We start from the raw sequence: 18211 nt of genomic DNA on the forward strand, positions 1-18211 counted from the left end.
TCAGTGGGTGCTGAAGCCGTCCCATCATGCACTGAGCTGTTTGGTCTCTCAACACCAAACTCAGATTCTTTCCAGGTGAAAATTTAGAGTAATTTCTGTCAGAAATGCATTTTAATGGTCCAGTTTTATTATATATATATATATATATATATATATATATAATCCATGTGAATTACACAAGTGAACAGTTAACTTCCTACAGTGAATCCAGGGCAAACCACTAATCAAGAAAATTTCCTCGTAAGTAATAAGTAGAAATCTCAGTCTGGCCACCTTATTTGAACTCCCGTTAGAGTTTATTGGAACCTAAAGACAAGGCCTAGCTGTTCAGTGTCATACAGAGGCAACAATAAACAAACCAAAAAACAAACATTCAAGTCATACAACATAACTGAAATTTTAAAAAGTAGCTGCAAAGCTGGAGCTAATACCATGTATTTCCTTGACAAGGACAGGCACAATCATCTCTTTGGGTTCACTGAGTCCAGCATGGTTCTCAGCACAGACTCTGAAGAAGTACTCAGCACCCTCCCTCAGGCCTTTGACGGTATGTGTCATAGTCCTCACGGTAGCACACTTCACCCATTTCTTCTGTCCCTTCTCCAGAGCTTCAATAAAGTACCCAGTGACTTTGCTGCCACCATCATATTCTGGTCTTGTCCATGCAATTGTAATGGTGTCCTTGGTAACATCTGCAACTCCAAGTTTCATGGGTTGACTTGGTACCTCTGGAACATACACATATGACATTTTATCAAGAACATTTTGGAGCAATAAGACTGGATAAAGCTGCAAAACATTATAAATGTACAGTGCATTTTGTACCTGTAATCTTTGTGCCAGCCTTGACCTCCTGAGGGACACCCACACCATGTTCATTTTCACCAAGAACTCTGAAGAAATAGACTGCACCCTCCTGTAGATCTTCCACTTTATAAGTCAGTGCATGGCAGCTGCTGGTCACAGACACCCATGCCTTTTTACTGGCTTCACATTTTTCAACATGGTAAGCCTTCACTGCATCACCACCATCATTCTCAGGAGCTTCCCAAGTGATGGTTGCAGAATCCCTGGTCACTGCTGAAACTTTCACGTTGATGGGGGGTCCAGGAGAGTCAAGAACTTTGACAACTATGGGCAAGGTTGCTTTTCCCAAAGATGATTCAATGGTAATGTTGTATTCACCAGAATCGTTCCTTGATGACTTGTCAATGGTCAATTTAGTACAGGACTCTGTCGATTCAATTGCTCCTCTGACTTTCAAATCAACACCTTCTTTGACCCATGTCACTGATGGTGTGGGTTTGCCCTTGAACGGTACAGTCAGTGTAAATGCAGTGCCATGCTTAATAACAAGTACCTTACGCATGTCGCTATCAACATCAAATGATGGTGCTGCAGTTCTTTCCTTTGCCACAGCTGCATCTGAATATGGGCTACGCACACTGCTCCCAACTTTGTTTATTGCTTTTACACAGAATTCATACTCCTTATCTGTTTTCAGTCCAGTGATTGTGAACTCCAAGCTTTTAGTAAGAGGAATAGCTTCAGTCCATCTTGCTAATTCTTCAGGTGACTCTGGAACCTCATCTTCTTCCTCTTCATACTCTTCCTCATCTCCTTGAACCTCTGGTTTTGGCTTATGGATGTAATCTCTGTATTCTACACTGTATCCAAGAAGAGGGCAGCCACCATCATCTGTTGGTGGTTTCCAAACAATGGTCACACTGTCTTTGGTAGAACTGAAAATCTTTGGCTTTGTTGGGCGAGACGGAACAACCAGTGGATCTAAAGCTCTGAATGATGCTGATGGTTCACTTGGAGGACTCAAACCGGCAGCATTTTCTGCATAGACCCTGAAGTCATATTCACAACTCTTGCGCAGTTTAGTTGCTACTGTGGTACACTCAACAACTGGATCTCTATTCACACGGACCCAACGCATTCCAGTCTTCTCTCGTCGCTCAATCACATATCCGGTGATGGCACTGCCTCCATCACTGATTGGCTTACACCAGGTGAGGGTCATGGAATCTGCAGTTATATCCGTGACATCAACACTACTTGGAGCAGTGGCAACAGTGTATGGGTCTGTAACCTTGACAATGTCACTCTCCAGGGTCTCACCAACTCCATGCTTGTTGACAGCTGAAACTCTGAAGATATATTCATTGCCTTTGAGCAATCCTGTGACCTTGAAATATGTTTTTGCAACATCTCCTTTCAGCAATGTCCAAGCCAAGCTGCTGGTTTCCCGCCTCTGAATGGAATAATGTGTGATGTCTGCACCACCAGTCTCTTGAGGTGGACCCCATGATAGAGTGCATGCTACAGCACTCAGACCTGTAACCTGCAGAGGTCCTGAGCAGGGCCCTGGCTTATCTAATATGATGCAGTTTATCGGCATCGTAACTGTGCCACCAATATTCTGCAGAGTTAAGGCATACTGCCCAGAATCCCTTCTGATGCAATCTTTTACAGTTATACACGTGCTGGTCTCTGTTGACAGAATCTGGATTCTGGCTCTGAGTTCAATCTCTTTGCCATCCTTGGTCCATGAAAGGACAGGGGCAGGGCGTCCAGCAAGATCAGCATTGATCTTCAAAGTTTCTCCTGCTTTCACATACACCGTTTCTCTAAACTTAACATCTATCATGATTCGTGGTGGCTCCACATCATCCTTAACAGTGATGGGGCCAGTGTTGTCAGATGATTCACTAAACAAGCCAGCTGCATTCTTGGCAATGACACGGAAGTCATACTGACTGTTCTCTGTAAGGCCTGTCACTTCATAGTGGGTCTCTGGGACATTGGTGAAATTGCACCTGGTCCAGCGTCCAGCGGGAAGGTCTCTACATTCAATGATGTAGCCAGAAACTTTGGCTCCACCATCATATGCTGGTTTGTCCCAAGACAAGAAAACAGATGTTCTGGTAATGGCTGTGACCACAGGTGTGCCTGGAGGATCACAGGGATCTCGAGCAGATACAGGTTCGCAAACCTTACTACATTTACCAATTCCTGCAATATTTTCAGCATAGACACGGTACTCATACATCATACCCTCCTCAATGCCAGTGACTTTGTATTCAGTATCTTTGATCATTCCTCTGTTCATCTTTGTCCAAAGAATGCTCGTGCGCTCTTTCCTTTCTAGATGATATCCCAGAATAGGGCTGCCTCCATCACTGACTGGCTCATTCCAAGTCACCAACATATAAGACTTGGTAGCCAACTTCACTATAGGAGTGGATGGAGGTCCAGGTTGTTTGAAGGTGTACTGAGCAGTGATTCCAGGTGAATCCAGATATACGCTCTTTCCATAACGGTTGACCGCATAGATACGGAATTGGTACTCTGCTCCATGTGTTAGACGAGCAGCTTTGAAAGATGTGGTGGCAACATTGCTTCCTACAATCTGCCAATCTTGCGTGTTGGTGTCCCTCTTCTCCACAATATAGTTACTGATGGAGCATCCACCTTCATAATCTGGTGGAGACCATGACAGTTTGATGCTGTCTGAGGTCACTGCATCCACTTTTATAGATTTAGGTGGACCTGGCTTATCAAGGACAATAACTCCAATATCGGCTGTAACAGTTCCAGCTGTGTTGGCCAGAGTGATTTCGTACTTGCCAACATGCTCTCTTGTGGCCTCTTTGATGATAATTTTGGATGAGGTTGGAGTGTTCAGAATGATCAGTGATGATGTCTGCTTTAATGGGAGGCCATCTTTCTTCCAGGACACAACAGGCTTAGGCCTGCCTCTTACTGGGACCTCTAGAGTAAGGTCATATCTAGCTTTCACACTGTATGTGGTGAACAACAGATTGACAGATGGCTCAACCGCAACATCCTTTGCAACCACAGGCAAACCAAGATCCTTTGGTTCACTCTTTCCCTTATCATTGACTGCAACAACTCTGAATAAATAGGTTTCATTAGGAGTCAGATTAGAAATAGTTGCTTCAAGTACCTTGACTGTGCATGCTGTTCCCCACTTATCTCCAGTTTTAGGTTTAAACTCCACATTGTAACACATTACTTTACTTCCACCATCATGAGCAGGTTTCTCCCATGCCAGGGACACACTATTTTTTGTTACATCAGTAACAGTAATCTTACTTGGTGGCAGAGATACCTCTGACACTTTGATTTCTTTGGTTTCAACCATTTGGCCTTGACCATATACATTAACAGCACACACTCTGAAGTAGAAAATGCCACCTTCAGGTAAGTCTTCAATTTTGTATGAGTTTGCTGTGCAGTTGCTGGTTAGAGTGGTATATGCCTTCCTTACTGACTCTCGCTTCTCCACAATGTAGTTTGTGATTTTAGCCCCACCATCAGTGAGTGGATTATCCCAGGTAAGAGTTACTGAATCCTTCTTGATCTCCTTCACAGTAAAGTTCTGTGGAGCACTTGGTGTGTCCAGGATTCTCACAGCAACAATGGCAGACTTTTTACCACTGCTGTTTTCCAGTGTGAGAGAGTATTTGCCACTGTCAAAGCGATGGACACTGTCTATGACAAGCATGGTGTAAGAACTTGTGGTGTCAACTATGGCACGCTCTGTGAGAACACCTTCAACCATCTCCCACTTCACAGAAGGTTGGGGCCTTCCTCTGATGGGTACAAACAGACGCAGTGTTCCACCAGCGCGGACTGATACCACCTTCCTGAGATCAGCATCTAGTTCCATTTCTGGTGCTTCTACCCTGTCAGAAGTAACCACAGTGCTATGGACATTAGCAGCTTCTCCCACTCCTTCAGAGTTGATGGCACACACACGGAACTGGAACTCTTCGCCCTCTTTTAGATCTGTGATAGTAAGTTTGGTGGCTTGTATGCCAGTGGGCGGAGTGCACATGGTCCACTCGGCCTCTACTACTGGGGCAACTTCAGTCCCCTCAGTTGATTCTGGCACTGGTGTATACTTCCTCATTTCAACAATGTAGCCTTTAATGTACGCACCACCATCAAAGTCAGGTTTGCTCCAGGACAAAGATACTGAAGATTTAGTATAGTCTGTCACCTTAGGATGGCGTGGGGGTCCAGGTGGAGTTGTGGCATCACATGCTCTGTAGAACATGGACAGGTCGCTAACATCTCCAACTCCAGACTCATTCTCAGCAGAAACACGGAACTCATAGAAGTGGTCTGTCATCAATCCTGTGACTTTGAAGTGAGTGTCAGTCATTTTTTGTCTGTTACACTTTGTCCATCTCACACTGTCTTTGTCACGCTTTTCAAGGTGGTAGCCAACAATGGGAGCTCCACCAGTGTGCTCTGGAGCAGCCCATGACACAGTCATAGAGTCCTTTGTGATATGACTTGCTTCAGGAGTTCCAGGAGGACCTGGTGGCTTGTAAGGATTGCGTGCAACAACGGGTTCACTCTCAAGATAATCACCAATACCATATTTATTGACTGCTCTGACTCTAAATATGTATTCATCCCCAGGGAGCAAGCTGGTTAGCTTACAGTACAGAGTCTGGATACTGGGTGCAGCCACAGTCCATGACAACCTGCTGGTCTCTCTCTTCTCCAAGATGTAGTGAGTGATGTTTGCTCCACCATCCAGTATTGGCTCAGACCAGGAAAGGATGCACCTGTCTGCCATGACTCCAGTCACGTTCATGGGCCCAGTGGGTGGACCTGGTTTATCCAGGACTTTGACAGTGATAGGGAATGTTTTTGTCCCGCCCGGATTCTTGAGGACAAGGTCATAGTGGCCGCTGTCAAGCTTGGTTACATCCTTGATGGTAATGGCTGCACGCTTTTGTGTAGTTTTTACTTCAATACGTAAAGCTTTGTCCACTTCCTTGCCATCCTTTAGCCAGGTGACATCAGGAATTGGTTTTCCATAAATGTCTGCATCAAGCAGCAGGTTTTCTCCAGCATTGACAACTATGACATCCTTGTATTTGGGGTCCATCGAAGCCCTTGGTGGCTCAATTTCATCAGTAGCAGTAATCGGTCCTGAACTGTCAGATGGCTCACTGAATACTCCGGATGCATTTCTTGCAATAATTCTGAACTCATACTTTTCATTCTCTGTCAGACCAGTGACAGTGTATTCAGTCTCCATTATGTTTGTGAAGTTAGCTCTGACCCAATGGGGATCAACAGAGGATATCTCCTTCATTTCCACAATATACCCATTCACTTTGCTGCCACCATCATATTGTGGTTTGGTCCACTGAATCTTAATAAGGTTCTTAGAAATTGTTACAGCTTCAGGGGCACCAGGGGGATCACATGGGTCACGAGCAACAAATGGCTCAGATGCTTTACTGCATCTGCCGATGCCAACAACATTTTCAGCATAGACCCTGAATTCATATCCAGTGCCTTCCTCAAGATTGCAGATTTTGAATTGGGTATCAGTGATGAGTGTCTTATTCATTTTATTCCACAAGATGCTGCGTCTCTCCTTGCTTTCCAGATGGTAACCGATGACTGCACTTCCACCATCGCTGACTGGTTCATTCCATTCTATAATCATCATCTCCTTTGTTGCAATTTTCACATGTGGTGTTCCAGGCGGCCCTGGTGGTTTGTAAGGATACTGCACAATGATGGATTTGGAATCCAGAGGCATACCCTTTCCATATCTATTTTCAGCTGTAATTCTGAACTGGTATTCAGCACCAGTCTTCAGCTTAGTGATCTTAAAAGCTGTCCTTGCAAGTTGTGTGGTAACAGGCTGCCAGGTTGTGGTGGCAGTGTCTCTCTTCTCAACAATATAATTCTTTACCTGGCATCCACCTGTGTACTCTGGAGGCTCCCAGGAGAGGTGAACAAAGGTGTTGCTCACTTCAACAACCTTAACTGGGCCCACTGGTGGACCAGGCTTATCAAGGACAATGATAGACACATCCTCTGTTATTGTGTTGGCACTATTGGTTGCTGTAATGGAATATTTTCCAAAGTCATCTTTGCATGCTTCAGTAATCTGAATTCCAGTTGCTGATGGAGTGTTGAACACACTGACTCTGGATGTCACCTTGAGAGGTTGACCATCCTTCATCCAAGTTACTGTTGGCTTTGGCCTGCCAAGTACAGGGAAGTCCAATTTCAGATCTTTTCCAGCTAGTACTGTGTAAGTGTTGAATTGGATTTTAATGCTTGGTTCCATGGTCATGTCACTGGCAACAATAGGCGCAGGAAGTGCTTTTGGCTCACTCTTTCCCTTTTCATTGTAAGCAATGATACGGAAGAGATACTGCATTCCACCTGTTAGGCCTGTGACAGTGCCTTCACATGTCTTTGTATTTGTAGCAACAACCCACTTATCTGTACCCTTAGGCTGCATCTCGATTAGGTAACCACCAATTCTACTTCCTCCATCATGTTCAGGTTTCTCCCAGGCCAGTGAGACACTGACCTTTGTGACATCAGTAACAAATACTTTTCCAACAGGCAGAGGTACTTCAGATGCCTTTGATGGTGTCTTTGTTTCTACAGGCTGACCAATTCCATAGTCATTTTCAGCCATGACTCTGAAATAGTACATAGCCCCTTCAATCAGGTTGTCAACTTTAAATGTTGTCTTTGTGCATTTGGTAGACACATTTGCATATGCCTTCCTGGTTGATTCACGTTTGTCAATGACATAATTCTTGATTTTGGAACCTCCATCAATCAGTGGTGCATCCCATACAAGAGTTACACTGTCTTTTTTGATGTCTTCAACAACAAGGTTCTGTGGGGCCCCAGGTGTATCCAAGACTTTAACAGACACAAATTCTGACACAGAGCCACTGCTGTTGGTCAGACTCAAGGTATACTTTCCTGAGTCGCTCCTGTCACATGAGTCAATAGATAGCTGTGTAAAGTTAAGTGCTTTCTCAACCACTGCCTTTTCATTGAGGGTTCCCTCATCCTTACTCCACTTAATCTCAGGTATTGGCCTGCCCTTGAATGGAATATGGATTCTAACAGAACCACCAGCTTTTACAACAATACCCTTCCTTAGCTCTGAGTCCAAGTGGATCTCTGGGGGTTCCATCCTTTCCTCTGGCTTAGCTGTACCAGGGAGGGAAGCTGGCTCACCAACTCCTAGTTTGTTCAGGGCACACACCTGGATCTTATACTCCTGACTTTCAGTAAGTTTAGTAATTTCATATTTGTTGACACGCAGGCCAGTGGGAGGAGTAACCATAGTCCATTCCTCTTCCTCAGCTTTGCAAATTTCAACAACGTAGCCCAGAATAGCAGAACCCCCATCAGCAATAGGCTTACCCCATGAGAGCATGATCGAACTCTTTGTTGAGTCAATCAAATGCACATATGCTGGAGCACCAGGTTTATATTTAGGATCACAGGCTTTATAGAACGAACTTGGAAGGCTTGGCTCTCCCACTCCAACTTCATTCTCAGCAGCAACTCTGAACTCATACTCATGGCCAGTGGTAAGGCCTGTAACTCTAAAGGACAGGTCAGTAACCTTCTGTCTGTTGCATCTGGTCCATTTGATTCCAGCTCTATCCTTCTTTTCAATAATGTAATTGGTAATCTCACTGCCACCATTGGCCTCAGGGGCAGACCAAGCAATGGTCATGCCATCATGAGCAATGTTTGATACATCCTCAATATGAGGTGATCCGGGTGGAACAAACGGAGACCTCATGATTACTCCTCCAGACTCCAAAGGTTCACTGACACCATAAGCATTTGCTGCCATGACACGGAACGCATACTCATTGCCTTCCAACAAGTTGGTAACTTTGTAGCAAGTAACATTACAGCTGTTGGAAACAATTGTCCATGCTAGACGGCTAGTCTCTCTTCTCTCAATGATATAGTTTGTAATAGGACTGCCTCCATCATGCAAAGGGGCACGCCATACTAGAGTACATCTATTCTCAGCTACTCCAGTTATATGGAGGGGTCCTTCACAAGGGCTAGGTCTGTCAAGGACCAAAACCTTGAATTGGACATTATTGGTGCCAGCCTCATTTGTAAGTTTTAGTGTGTAAGTTCCCCCATCAATTCTGACAGAGTCCTTAATGATGATCATTGCATGATTTTCTGTGTTCTTGATCTCCAATCTGAGAGTATTCTCAACTGGTTTGTCATCTTTGAACCACTGAATTGTGGGAAGTGGCTTGCCATGGACATCAGCATCAAGCTTGAATGTCTCTCCAGCACTTACGATAATGGTCTTGGTGAATGCAGGGTCAATGGAGAATTTGGGTGCCTCCAATTTATCACTTGCAGTTATTGGGCCACTGTTGTAGGATGGCTTGCTGATGGTGCCAACAGCATTTTTAGCAATGACTCTGAAGTCATATTGTGCATTTTCAGTAAGACCAGTGATGGTGAATTGGGTCTCAATTACATTAGTGAAATTTACCCTTCCCCACCGGCCCTCTGGCAGATCACGCTTCTCCACAAAATATCCAGTTATATTACTGCCACCATCATACTCAGGTTTAGTCCACTGAATGACAATAGTGTCTTTGGTCACATGGATGGCCTCTGGTGTGCCAGGAGGATCACATGGGTCACGTGCAATGCATCCCTCGGAGACTTTACTACATCTACCAATGCCAACAATATTTTCAGCATAGACCCTGTATTCATACTCAACACCTTCCTCCAAGGGGTGACTCTTGAAACTGGTGTCATGGATAAGTGTCTTGTTGATCTTGACCCAGAGAATACTGTTTCTCTCTTTCCTTTCAAGATGGTAGCCAAGCACAGGGCTGCCTCCATCTGAGACAGGCTCATGCCACTCAACAATTTGGTGATCCCTAGAAAGAGAAGCTATGAATGGAGTTCCTGGTGGTCCTGGCTCTCTGTATGGGTACTGTGCAACCACAGTAGGAGAATCCAGACCATGGCTCTTGCCATAGCGGTTCTGAGCAATGATCCTGAATTGGTATTCAGCTCCAGTTGTCAGCCTCGGCACTTTGATTGTGGTTCTGGCACAGTTGATGCTGACATTCTCCCACGTTGTTGTTGTTGTATCTCTTTTCTGCACAATGTAATTGGAAATTGAGCAGCCACCATTGTGTTTTGGTGGGCCCCATGAAAGAGTTACACTTTGTGTTGTGATTTCATCAAACTTGACAGGGCCAGATGGGGGGCCAGGCTTGTCAAGAACAACAACTTCAACAACTGCATCCTTCTTTCCTGCTGAGTTAGATGCAGTTATTCCATACATGCCACCATCATCACCTGCTGCCTCCTTAATGTGTAGTGTTGTATGTGTCGATGTGTTGACAATATTGACTCTGGTAGTAAATTTCATAGGAGCGCCATCTTTAGTCCAACTGATCGTTGGTTTAGGGCGTCCATAGAAGGGAATGTCAATGTTTAAGTCTTTGCCCACATTGACACTGTAGCTACTGAAGGCTGGTCGAACATCTGGCTCAAAGACCAAGTCCTTGGTCATCACAGGACCAGCAAGGACTTTGGGATCACTCTTTCCCTTATCATTAATTGCTGTAACTCTGAACAGATACTCCTGACCTGGGTTCAGATTAGGAACAATAGCCTCCATTGTCTTAAATGTGTTCACAGCAGACCATTTCTCTTGACCCTTAAGCCGCACCTCAAGCAGGTACTGTGTGACTTTACTCCCACCATCATACTCAGGCTTCTCCCATGCCAAAGAGATGCTATTTTTAGTTTGATCTGTAACAGTGAAGTTCTTTGGGAACTGGGGCACCTCTGAAACTTTTAGTGGCTCAACAGTTGACGCAGGCAACCCAATCCCATGTCCGTTTTCAGCAAGGACTCGGAAGTAGTAACTGCAGCCTTCCTGAAGTGGCTCAATCTTCCATGTCAGAGCATGGCAGTTTGTCACCACAGCTGCATATGTTTTGCGTGTGCTCTCCCTCTTTTCCACAATGTAGTTTTTGATCTTGGACCCACCATCTAACAGAGGTGGTTCCCATGCCAGTGTCACTGAGTGGTTTGTAATTTCTTTTACAGTCAGGCTAATCGGAGCACTAGGTGTGTCCAGAACACGGACAACAACAAAAGCAGATTTTGTTCCACTGGAATTCTCTGCAGTGACAGTGTATTTTCCACTGTCATTTCTGCTCATCTTGTCAATTACAAGAGATGTGTAACTGCTGGTCACCTCAACCTGAGCAGTCTCCTTAAGCGCAAAACCATCTTTGTCCCACTTGATGGTTGGAGTGGGCCGTCCCTTGAAGGGAATAAACAGTCTAAGAGAAACTCCAGCTTTAATGGTGACAATCTTTCTCAGTTCTGGGTCAATTTCAAGGTCAGGCTCTTCTGCTCTGTCTTGTGTAACAACTGCACCAGAGACATCAGCATGCTCACCGACACCAACCTTGTTCACAGCACAAACTCTAAATTTAAATGCCTGGTTTTCCTTTAGGTTCACAACTTGAAACTTGGTCTTCTTGACACCAGTTGGAGGTGTACATATTAGCCATTCCTCAGCAGCTGGCTCTGCAGGTTCGGCAGTGATTGCTGGCTCTGTGACACTGCAGTACTCAACAATATATCCCTGAATTTCACAGCCACCATCACAGATAGGCTTGCTCCACGACAAGAAAACTGATGTTTTTGTTGTGTCAGTAACTCTGGGATTTTGTGGTGGGCCAGGCCTGAATGTAGGATCAAGAGCTTTATAAAACAGAGATGGAGAACTTGGCTCACCCACACCAACAGCATTCTCAGCTGCAGCTCTGAATTCATAATTATGATTTTCTAGTAGTCCAGTGACTTTAAAGGTCAAGCCAGTGGCAAGTTGTCTGTTGCATCTGGTCCATCTTACACCCTCCTTGTCATGTTTCTCAATAACATATCCTTTGATAGGACTGCCTCCATCTTCAAAGGGAGCCTCCCAAGTAAGGACCATTGAATCCTTTTTAATATCTGAAACCTCTAAGCTCTTGGGTGATCCAGGGAGCAAATACGGGTCTTTGATTATGATGGCAGCAGACTCGAGTGGTGGTCCCACTCCAAACTGGTTGACAGCATGGACTCTAAAGATGTACTCATCACCCTCCAATAGCTTAGCAACCTTTAAACAAGTGTTTTCTACATGGGGGTCAACAATAGTCCAGACTAGTCTGCTCGTCTCTCTTCTCTCTACACTGTAGTGGGAGATTTTGTTTCCACCATCAAGAAGCGGTGGCTTCCATGCCAGGTAGCATTGATCTTTGGTTATACCTGTTACTAGAAGAGGTCCCTGTGGTTCCCCAGGTTTATCCAGAACAACCACATTGACCTGTACAGCTTTCTCTCCTCCTGGATTTTTCAGCAGAAGTGTGTAGCGACCTCCATCAGAAAGCTTAGATTCTTTTACAGAAATGCAAGCTTTTGTTGATGTGTTCTTGATCTCCCTATGAATAGTGTTCCCCAGTTCTTGGTCCTCCTTCAGCCACTGAATAGAAGGCAGTGGTTTGCCATAAACATCTGCATCAATCTTGAAGTGATCTCCAGCATTAATGACAACAGTCTTAGTGTACTCTGGGTCAATACTGATACGTGGTGGTTCAGTCTCATCTCTAGCAGTAATAGGACCAGTGCTGTATGAAGGCATACTGAACACACCAGCAGCATTTCTTGCAATTACACGGAATTCATATTGCTGGTCCTGCACAAGTCCTGTTGCAACATATTCTGTCTCAATAACATTAGTGAAATTAGCCTTCGACCAGCGACCATCGGGCAACTCTTTCTTCTCCACAATGTAGCCTGTGACCTTTGAACCACCATCGTACTCAGGCTTGGTCCAAACAATAGTCACAGAATCTTTGGTAATCCTTGTTGCCTCAGGAGTGCCAGGAGGATCACAAGGATCTCTCGCAACACAGCCCTCAGACACTTTGCTCACTTTGCCTATTCCAACAATGTTTTCAGCAGAAACTCTGTATTCATATTCCATTCCTGGTTCCAGGCCAGTTGTCTTGAAAGTTTGATCAGTAATAAGTGACTTGTTCAGTTTGACCCAGAGGATGCTTTTTCTCTCTTTACGTTCAAGATGGTAGCCCAAGATGGCACTTCCACCATCATACACAGGTTCATTCCACACCACCACCATGCTGTCCATACTGCAGACTGCAACTGATGGCGTTCCTGGAGGTCCTGGGAGCTTGTATGGGTACTGAGCCACAATACACTCTGACAGAAGGAATGGGCCTTTTCCATATCGGTTTTCTGCCATGATCCTGAACTGATATTCAGAGCCAGTTTTCAACCTGCCTGCCTTGATTTTTGTCCTTGCCAGGTTATGAGATACAACCATCCAGTTTGTTGTGGATGTATCTCTCTTCTCAACAATATAGTTTTTGATGGTGCAACCACCATCATAATCAGGTGGATTCCAAGAGATTGTTACACTGTCAGAAGTGACCTCCTCCACCTTAACTGGACCGCGTGGCTGCCCAGGTTTGTCGAGAACAACAATTCCAATGTTTGCAGTTGTTTCTCCTGCTGTGTTACGGAGAGTAATGATATAGCGTCCAACATCATCTTTGGAAGCCTCTTTGATGTTGAGGTTCAACACTGTGTCTGTTGCATCAAAGTTTACTCTGGTAGTTCTTGTCAGAGGCTGACCGTCCTTTACCCAGGAGATGGCAGCTTTCGGGCATGCAACATAAGGAACTTCCACTGTCAGGTCTTCTCCTGCCAGCACACTGAATGTGTTGAACAATAGTTTGGCAACTGGTGCAATGACAAGATCTTTTACAATTACAGGCACACCAATCTGACGTGGGTCACTTGTTCCTTTCTCATTTCTCGCTGCTACACGGAACATATATTCTTCACCTGCAATCAAACCACTAATAGTAGCTTCTGTTTCTTTCACAATCACAGCTTGGGTCCACTTATCAACACCCTTAGGTTGGATCTCAACGATATAGCAGCCCACTCTACTGCCACCATCATGCTCTGGCTTCTCCCAGGACAGAGTGACACTATTCTTAGTAACATCCTTAAGAGTGATTTTTCCAGGTGGCTGCGGTTTCTCAGACACTTTAACTGATTCACTCATCTCGATAGGCAGGCCAATACCATATTGATTTTCAGCCAAAACTCTGAAGTAATAGTTGCAACCTTCCTGAAGCTGCACAATGGTGAAAGTACGGTCATGGCAGTTAGCATTAACTGTAGCATATGCTTTCCTTGTGGATTCACGCTTTTCAACAATGTAGTTCTTAATTTGAACTCCACCAGTATTTACTGGCGGATCCCAAGTCAGGGTGACAGATTCCTTTGTTACAGCAGTAATCTTCAGATTCTGTGGGGCACTTGGTGTATCAAGCACCCTGACTTGGACTGTGACCGTCTTGGAGCCAGAGCTGTTTTCCACCGTAAGGCTGTACTTTCCGCTGTCGAATCTGTTGATGTTTCCAATTACAAGTAATGTGTATGATGTTGTGTTTTCAATAGTTGCTCTCTCAACTGGCTCACCATCCTCCTTTGTCCATTTAGCCAGAGGAGCTGGTCTGCCTCTGATAGGCACAAACAGTCTCAGCGTGCAGCAAGCTCTAAGGCTTACAACTTTACGGAGTTCAGCATCCAAGTCAACCTCAGGTGGGAGGAGTCTGTCCTCTGCTTTAGGATTGCCAGGTACAGATGCTGCCTCTCCAACACCTTCACTGTTAACAGCTGAGATCCTAATCTTGTACTCCTGATTTTCCTTCAGGTTGATGATGGTGAAAGAGGTGGAAACGAGCCCTTCTTTGCGTGTTACTATAGTCCACTCCTCATCTTCTTCCTTCTCTGAGGGAATGCAGGTTTCCACAATGTAGCCAGTGATCTCGGAGCCACCGTCATACACAGGTTTGTTCCAAGCAACAGTGATTGAGGATTTGGTTGTGTCCAGTATCCTGGGGTTGCTTGGCGGCCCTGGCTTATAGAGTCCATCGGTGGCTTTGTAGAATGGACTGCACAAGCTTGGTGCACTCAGTCCAGCGGCATTCTCTGCAATTATCCTGAATTCATACTCATGTCCAACAACAAGTCCTGTTGACTTGAATTGTAAATCTTTGACCTTTCTTATGTTACATTTGATCCACTGAAGGCCCACCCTGTCTTTTCTTTCAATATTGTAGTTGGTAATGGGGCTGCCACCATCACTCTTAGGTGGTTTCCACATAACAACCATTGAATCTTTAGTAATAGCTGTGACTTCTGGATTTTCAGGAGGATCCGGAACAACATATGGATTTTCCGCAATCATGGGTTCTGAATCAAGAGGCTCACCAAGTCCGTATTTGTTTAGTGCCATAACTCTGAAGATGTACTCATTCCCTTTGAGAAGCTTTGTCACCTTGTATTGTGTAGCCTGTAGGTCTGTAACCACATTGGTCCAAACTAGTCTGCTTGACTCACGCTTCTCAATCACATATCCTTCAAGCGTAGCACCACCATCATCTGCAGGTGGAGTCCAGGTCAGTACACAGTTGTCAGCTGTCATGTCAGACACTTTAAGAGGCCCACCAGGTGGTCCAGGTTTGTCAAGCACTTTAACATTAAAGATGTGTTTAGCAAATCCACCAACATTAGTGGCTGTCAAAACAAATTCACCTCCATCTGAACGTACAGAATCCTTGTTTGTTAGTGTGGTTTCCAATTCATTGAACCTAACCTCCAATTTCATTGTGTTTTCAACCTCTTTTCCATTCTTAGTCCAAACCATGGATGGGGTAGGTTGACCAGCAATGTCAGCATCAAGCTTGAAGGATTCTCCTGCCTTCAGTAGAATAACATCCTTAAAGATGGCATCCACCATAATGCGTGGCTCAATTATATCATCTTTGCACATAATTGCGTCCGAGGGCTCAGATGGGACACTAACTGCTCCGGCTGAGTTTCTGGCAGTGACACGGAATTCATAGGAAACATCTTGCGTCAGTCCACTGACAGTGAATGTTGTGTCAATAATGTTGGTGAAATTAGCTCTGATCCAGCGACCAGCTGGCAGTTCTCTCTTTTCCACTGTGTATCCAGTGATTTTGAAGCCACCATCATACTCAGGCTTTGTCCATTGAATAGTTATGGCATTTTTGCTGACATGAATTGGCATGGGCTGACCTGGTGGATCTACAGGGTCCAAGGCCAGGATTGGCTCTGAAGCCTTGCTGGCCTTACCAATTCCAGCCAGGTTTTCAGCCATGACACGGAACTCATATGCTGCTCCATCTTCGAGCCCAGTGGATTTGAAGATGTTTCCTTTTACGAGACCCTTGCTGATCTTTTGCCACATGATGCTGGTTCTCTCTTTTCTTTCAACATGATATCCAATTATTTCATTTCCACCATCAGATACAGGTTCATTCCAACCAACTGTTATTGAGTCCTTGGTGAATGCAACAACACTAGGAGTACCAGGAGGTCCAGGAACTTTGAATGGATAGGCAGCCACCACTGTCTCTGAAAGGATGGGTGGTCCAGCACCATATCTGTTCTTGGCCTTTACTCTGAACTGATACTCTGATCCAGTGCTTAAACGAATGGCTTTGAACATGGTGCGGATGACAGAAGATGACAGCTCTGTCCATGTCTGCGTACTTGTATCCCTGATCTCAACCACATAATTGTTGATGGGAACACCTCCATTGTTTTCAGGAGCTTCCCATTCAAATACACAATAGGTACGAGTTATCTCTACAATTTTAACGGGTCCCTTGGGTGGCCCAGGAACATCATGAACTCTTACAAAGATGTTGTCTGACACAGAACCCACAATGTTTATTCCTGTCATGGTGTATACACCACTGTCCGCCCTGCTGCATTCATTAATGGTAAGGATAACAGTAGATGGTGTGGTCTCCACATTTGTTCTGTGTGTGAGCTTCAAGGCCCCGCCATCCTTCTGCCAAGAGATAGTTGGTCGAGGACGTCCCATAACTGGAATTTCAACTTTAATGTTATCTCCTGCCTTGGCAATAATAGTCTTCTTACATACACCACGCAGGTCAAACTCTGGGAGGGAAGAAGAATCCTTGATAATAATAGGCTTGCTGTCACGTGGAGCACTTCTACCTGACAGGTTCACAGCCATCACTCGGAAAGTGTATTCCTCATGCTCACTGAGGCTCTTCACTGTGAAGTCCATGTTCTTGATTGTTGTTACATGGGTCCACTGATCAGTTCCCTTCTTTTGGGCTTCAAGGACATAACCTGTGATTCTGCTTCCACCATCATGCTTTGGTTTAGTCCATGCCAGACTCACAGAGTTTTTAGTGATATCAGTAGGAATTAAACTCTCTGGTGGAGTTGGTGCCTGAGATGCACGGATTGGCTCAGCGGTTTCAACTGGCTCACCGATGCCATACTCATTCTCAGCTGATACCCTAAAGTAGTATTCACAGCCTTCACCCAGGTCAGGTATCTTGACTGAAGTGGTTGGGCAGTGGGTAATAGCAGTGGCAAAGGCCTTGCGTGTTGATTCTCTCTTTTCAATGATGTAATTTGTGACTTTAGCACCACCATCAATGAGAGGCACCTCCCATTGAAGAGTAATGCTTTCCTTGTCAATCTTCACTGGTTTCAAGTTGAGTGGAGGACCTGGTGAATCCAAAACTCTCACACTGATGGAGGCACTCTTCTTTCCAGCTGAGTTTTCAAGGGTAAGCTCATATTTGCCTGCATCAGTTCTCATACTTTCAGGGATGAGCAGCATGGTATATGACTCAGTGTTGTCAATGACGGCACGTGCGACAGGACCACCTTCCTTAGTCCAGGTAACTGCCGGAGTAGGACGTCCCCTGATTGGTACAAAGAGGCGAACTGAGCAACCAGCTCTGACCACTAGGGTTCGCCTCAATTCAAGGTCTAACTCAAAATCAGGTGCAGCTGCGTGCTCTACAATCTCAACGAGTTCCTGGGTTTCAGCGGGTTCCCCCGCTCCCTTAGCATTCACAGCACTGATTCTGAAGTGGTATTTTGCTCCAGTTTCCAACTCAGGAACAACAAACTCTGTGATCCTCAGCAGTGCAGAAGGAGTGTCTTTAACCCAGTTTTCTGTTCCTTCCTTCTTGTGTTCAATAATGTATCCGGTGACTTCAAGCCCACCGTTGTCGAGAGGTTTTCCCCAGTTCAGAGTGGCAGTGCTTCTGGTTGTATCAGTGACTCGTGGATTGAATGGAGGTCCAGGAACATCTGCCAGGCATGAGTGATTAGTGTCATTCTAAACAACATTGAATCAAATAAAGGATTTTTAAAACGTGAAATTTCATTGCAAGCATTCTCACTAAAATATGTTTGT

General features: G+C 45.0%; 1 protein-coding gene across 1 annotated transcript in view; it reads right to left on the reverse strand.

The window, feature by feature from the left end:
• Positions 1-18211, reverse strand: part of LOC117525277 (titin-like) — a 363294-nt gene that overhangs the window by 49498 nt on the left and 295585 nt on the right. The window contains 2 exon segments of the mRNA XM_034187118.1: positions 432-728; positions 826-18105. Of these exon segments, the coding sequence (XP_034043009.1) occupies positions 432-728; positions 826-18105 (17577 nt within the window).

Source organism: Thalassophryne amazonica, chromosome 14 (genome assembly GCF_902500255.1).
Source record: "Thalassophryne amazonica chromosome 14, fThaAma1.1, whole genome shotgun sequence".
NCBI classification, from domain to species: Eukaryota; Metazoa; Chordata; class Actinopteri; order Batrachoidiformes; family Batrachoididae; genus Thalassophryne; species Thalassophryne amazonica.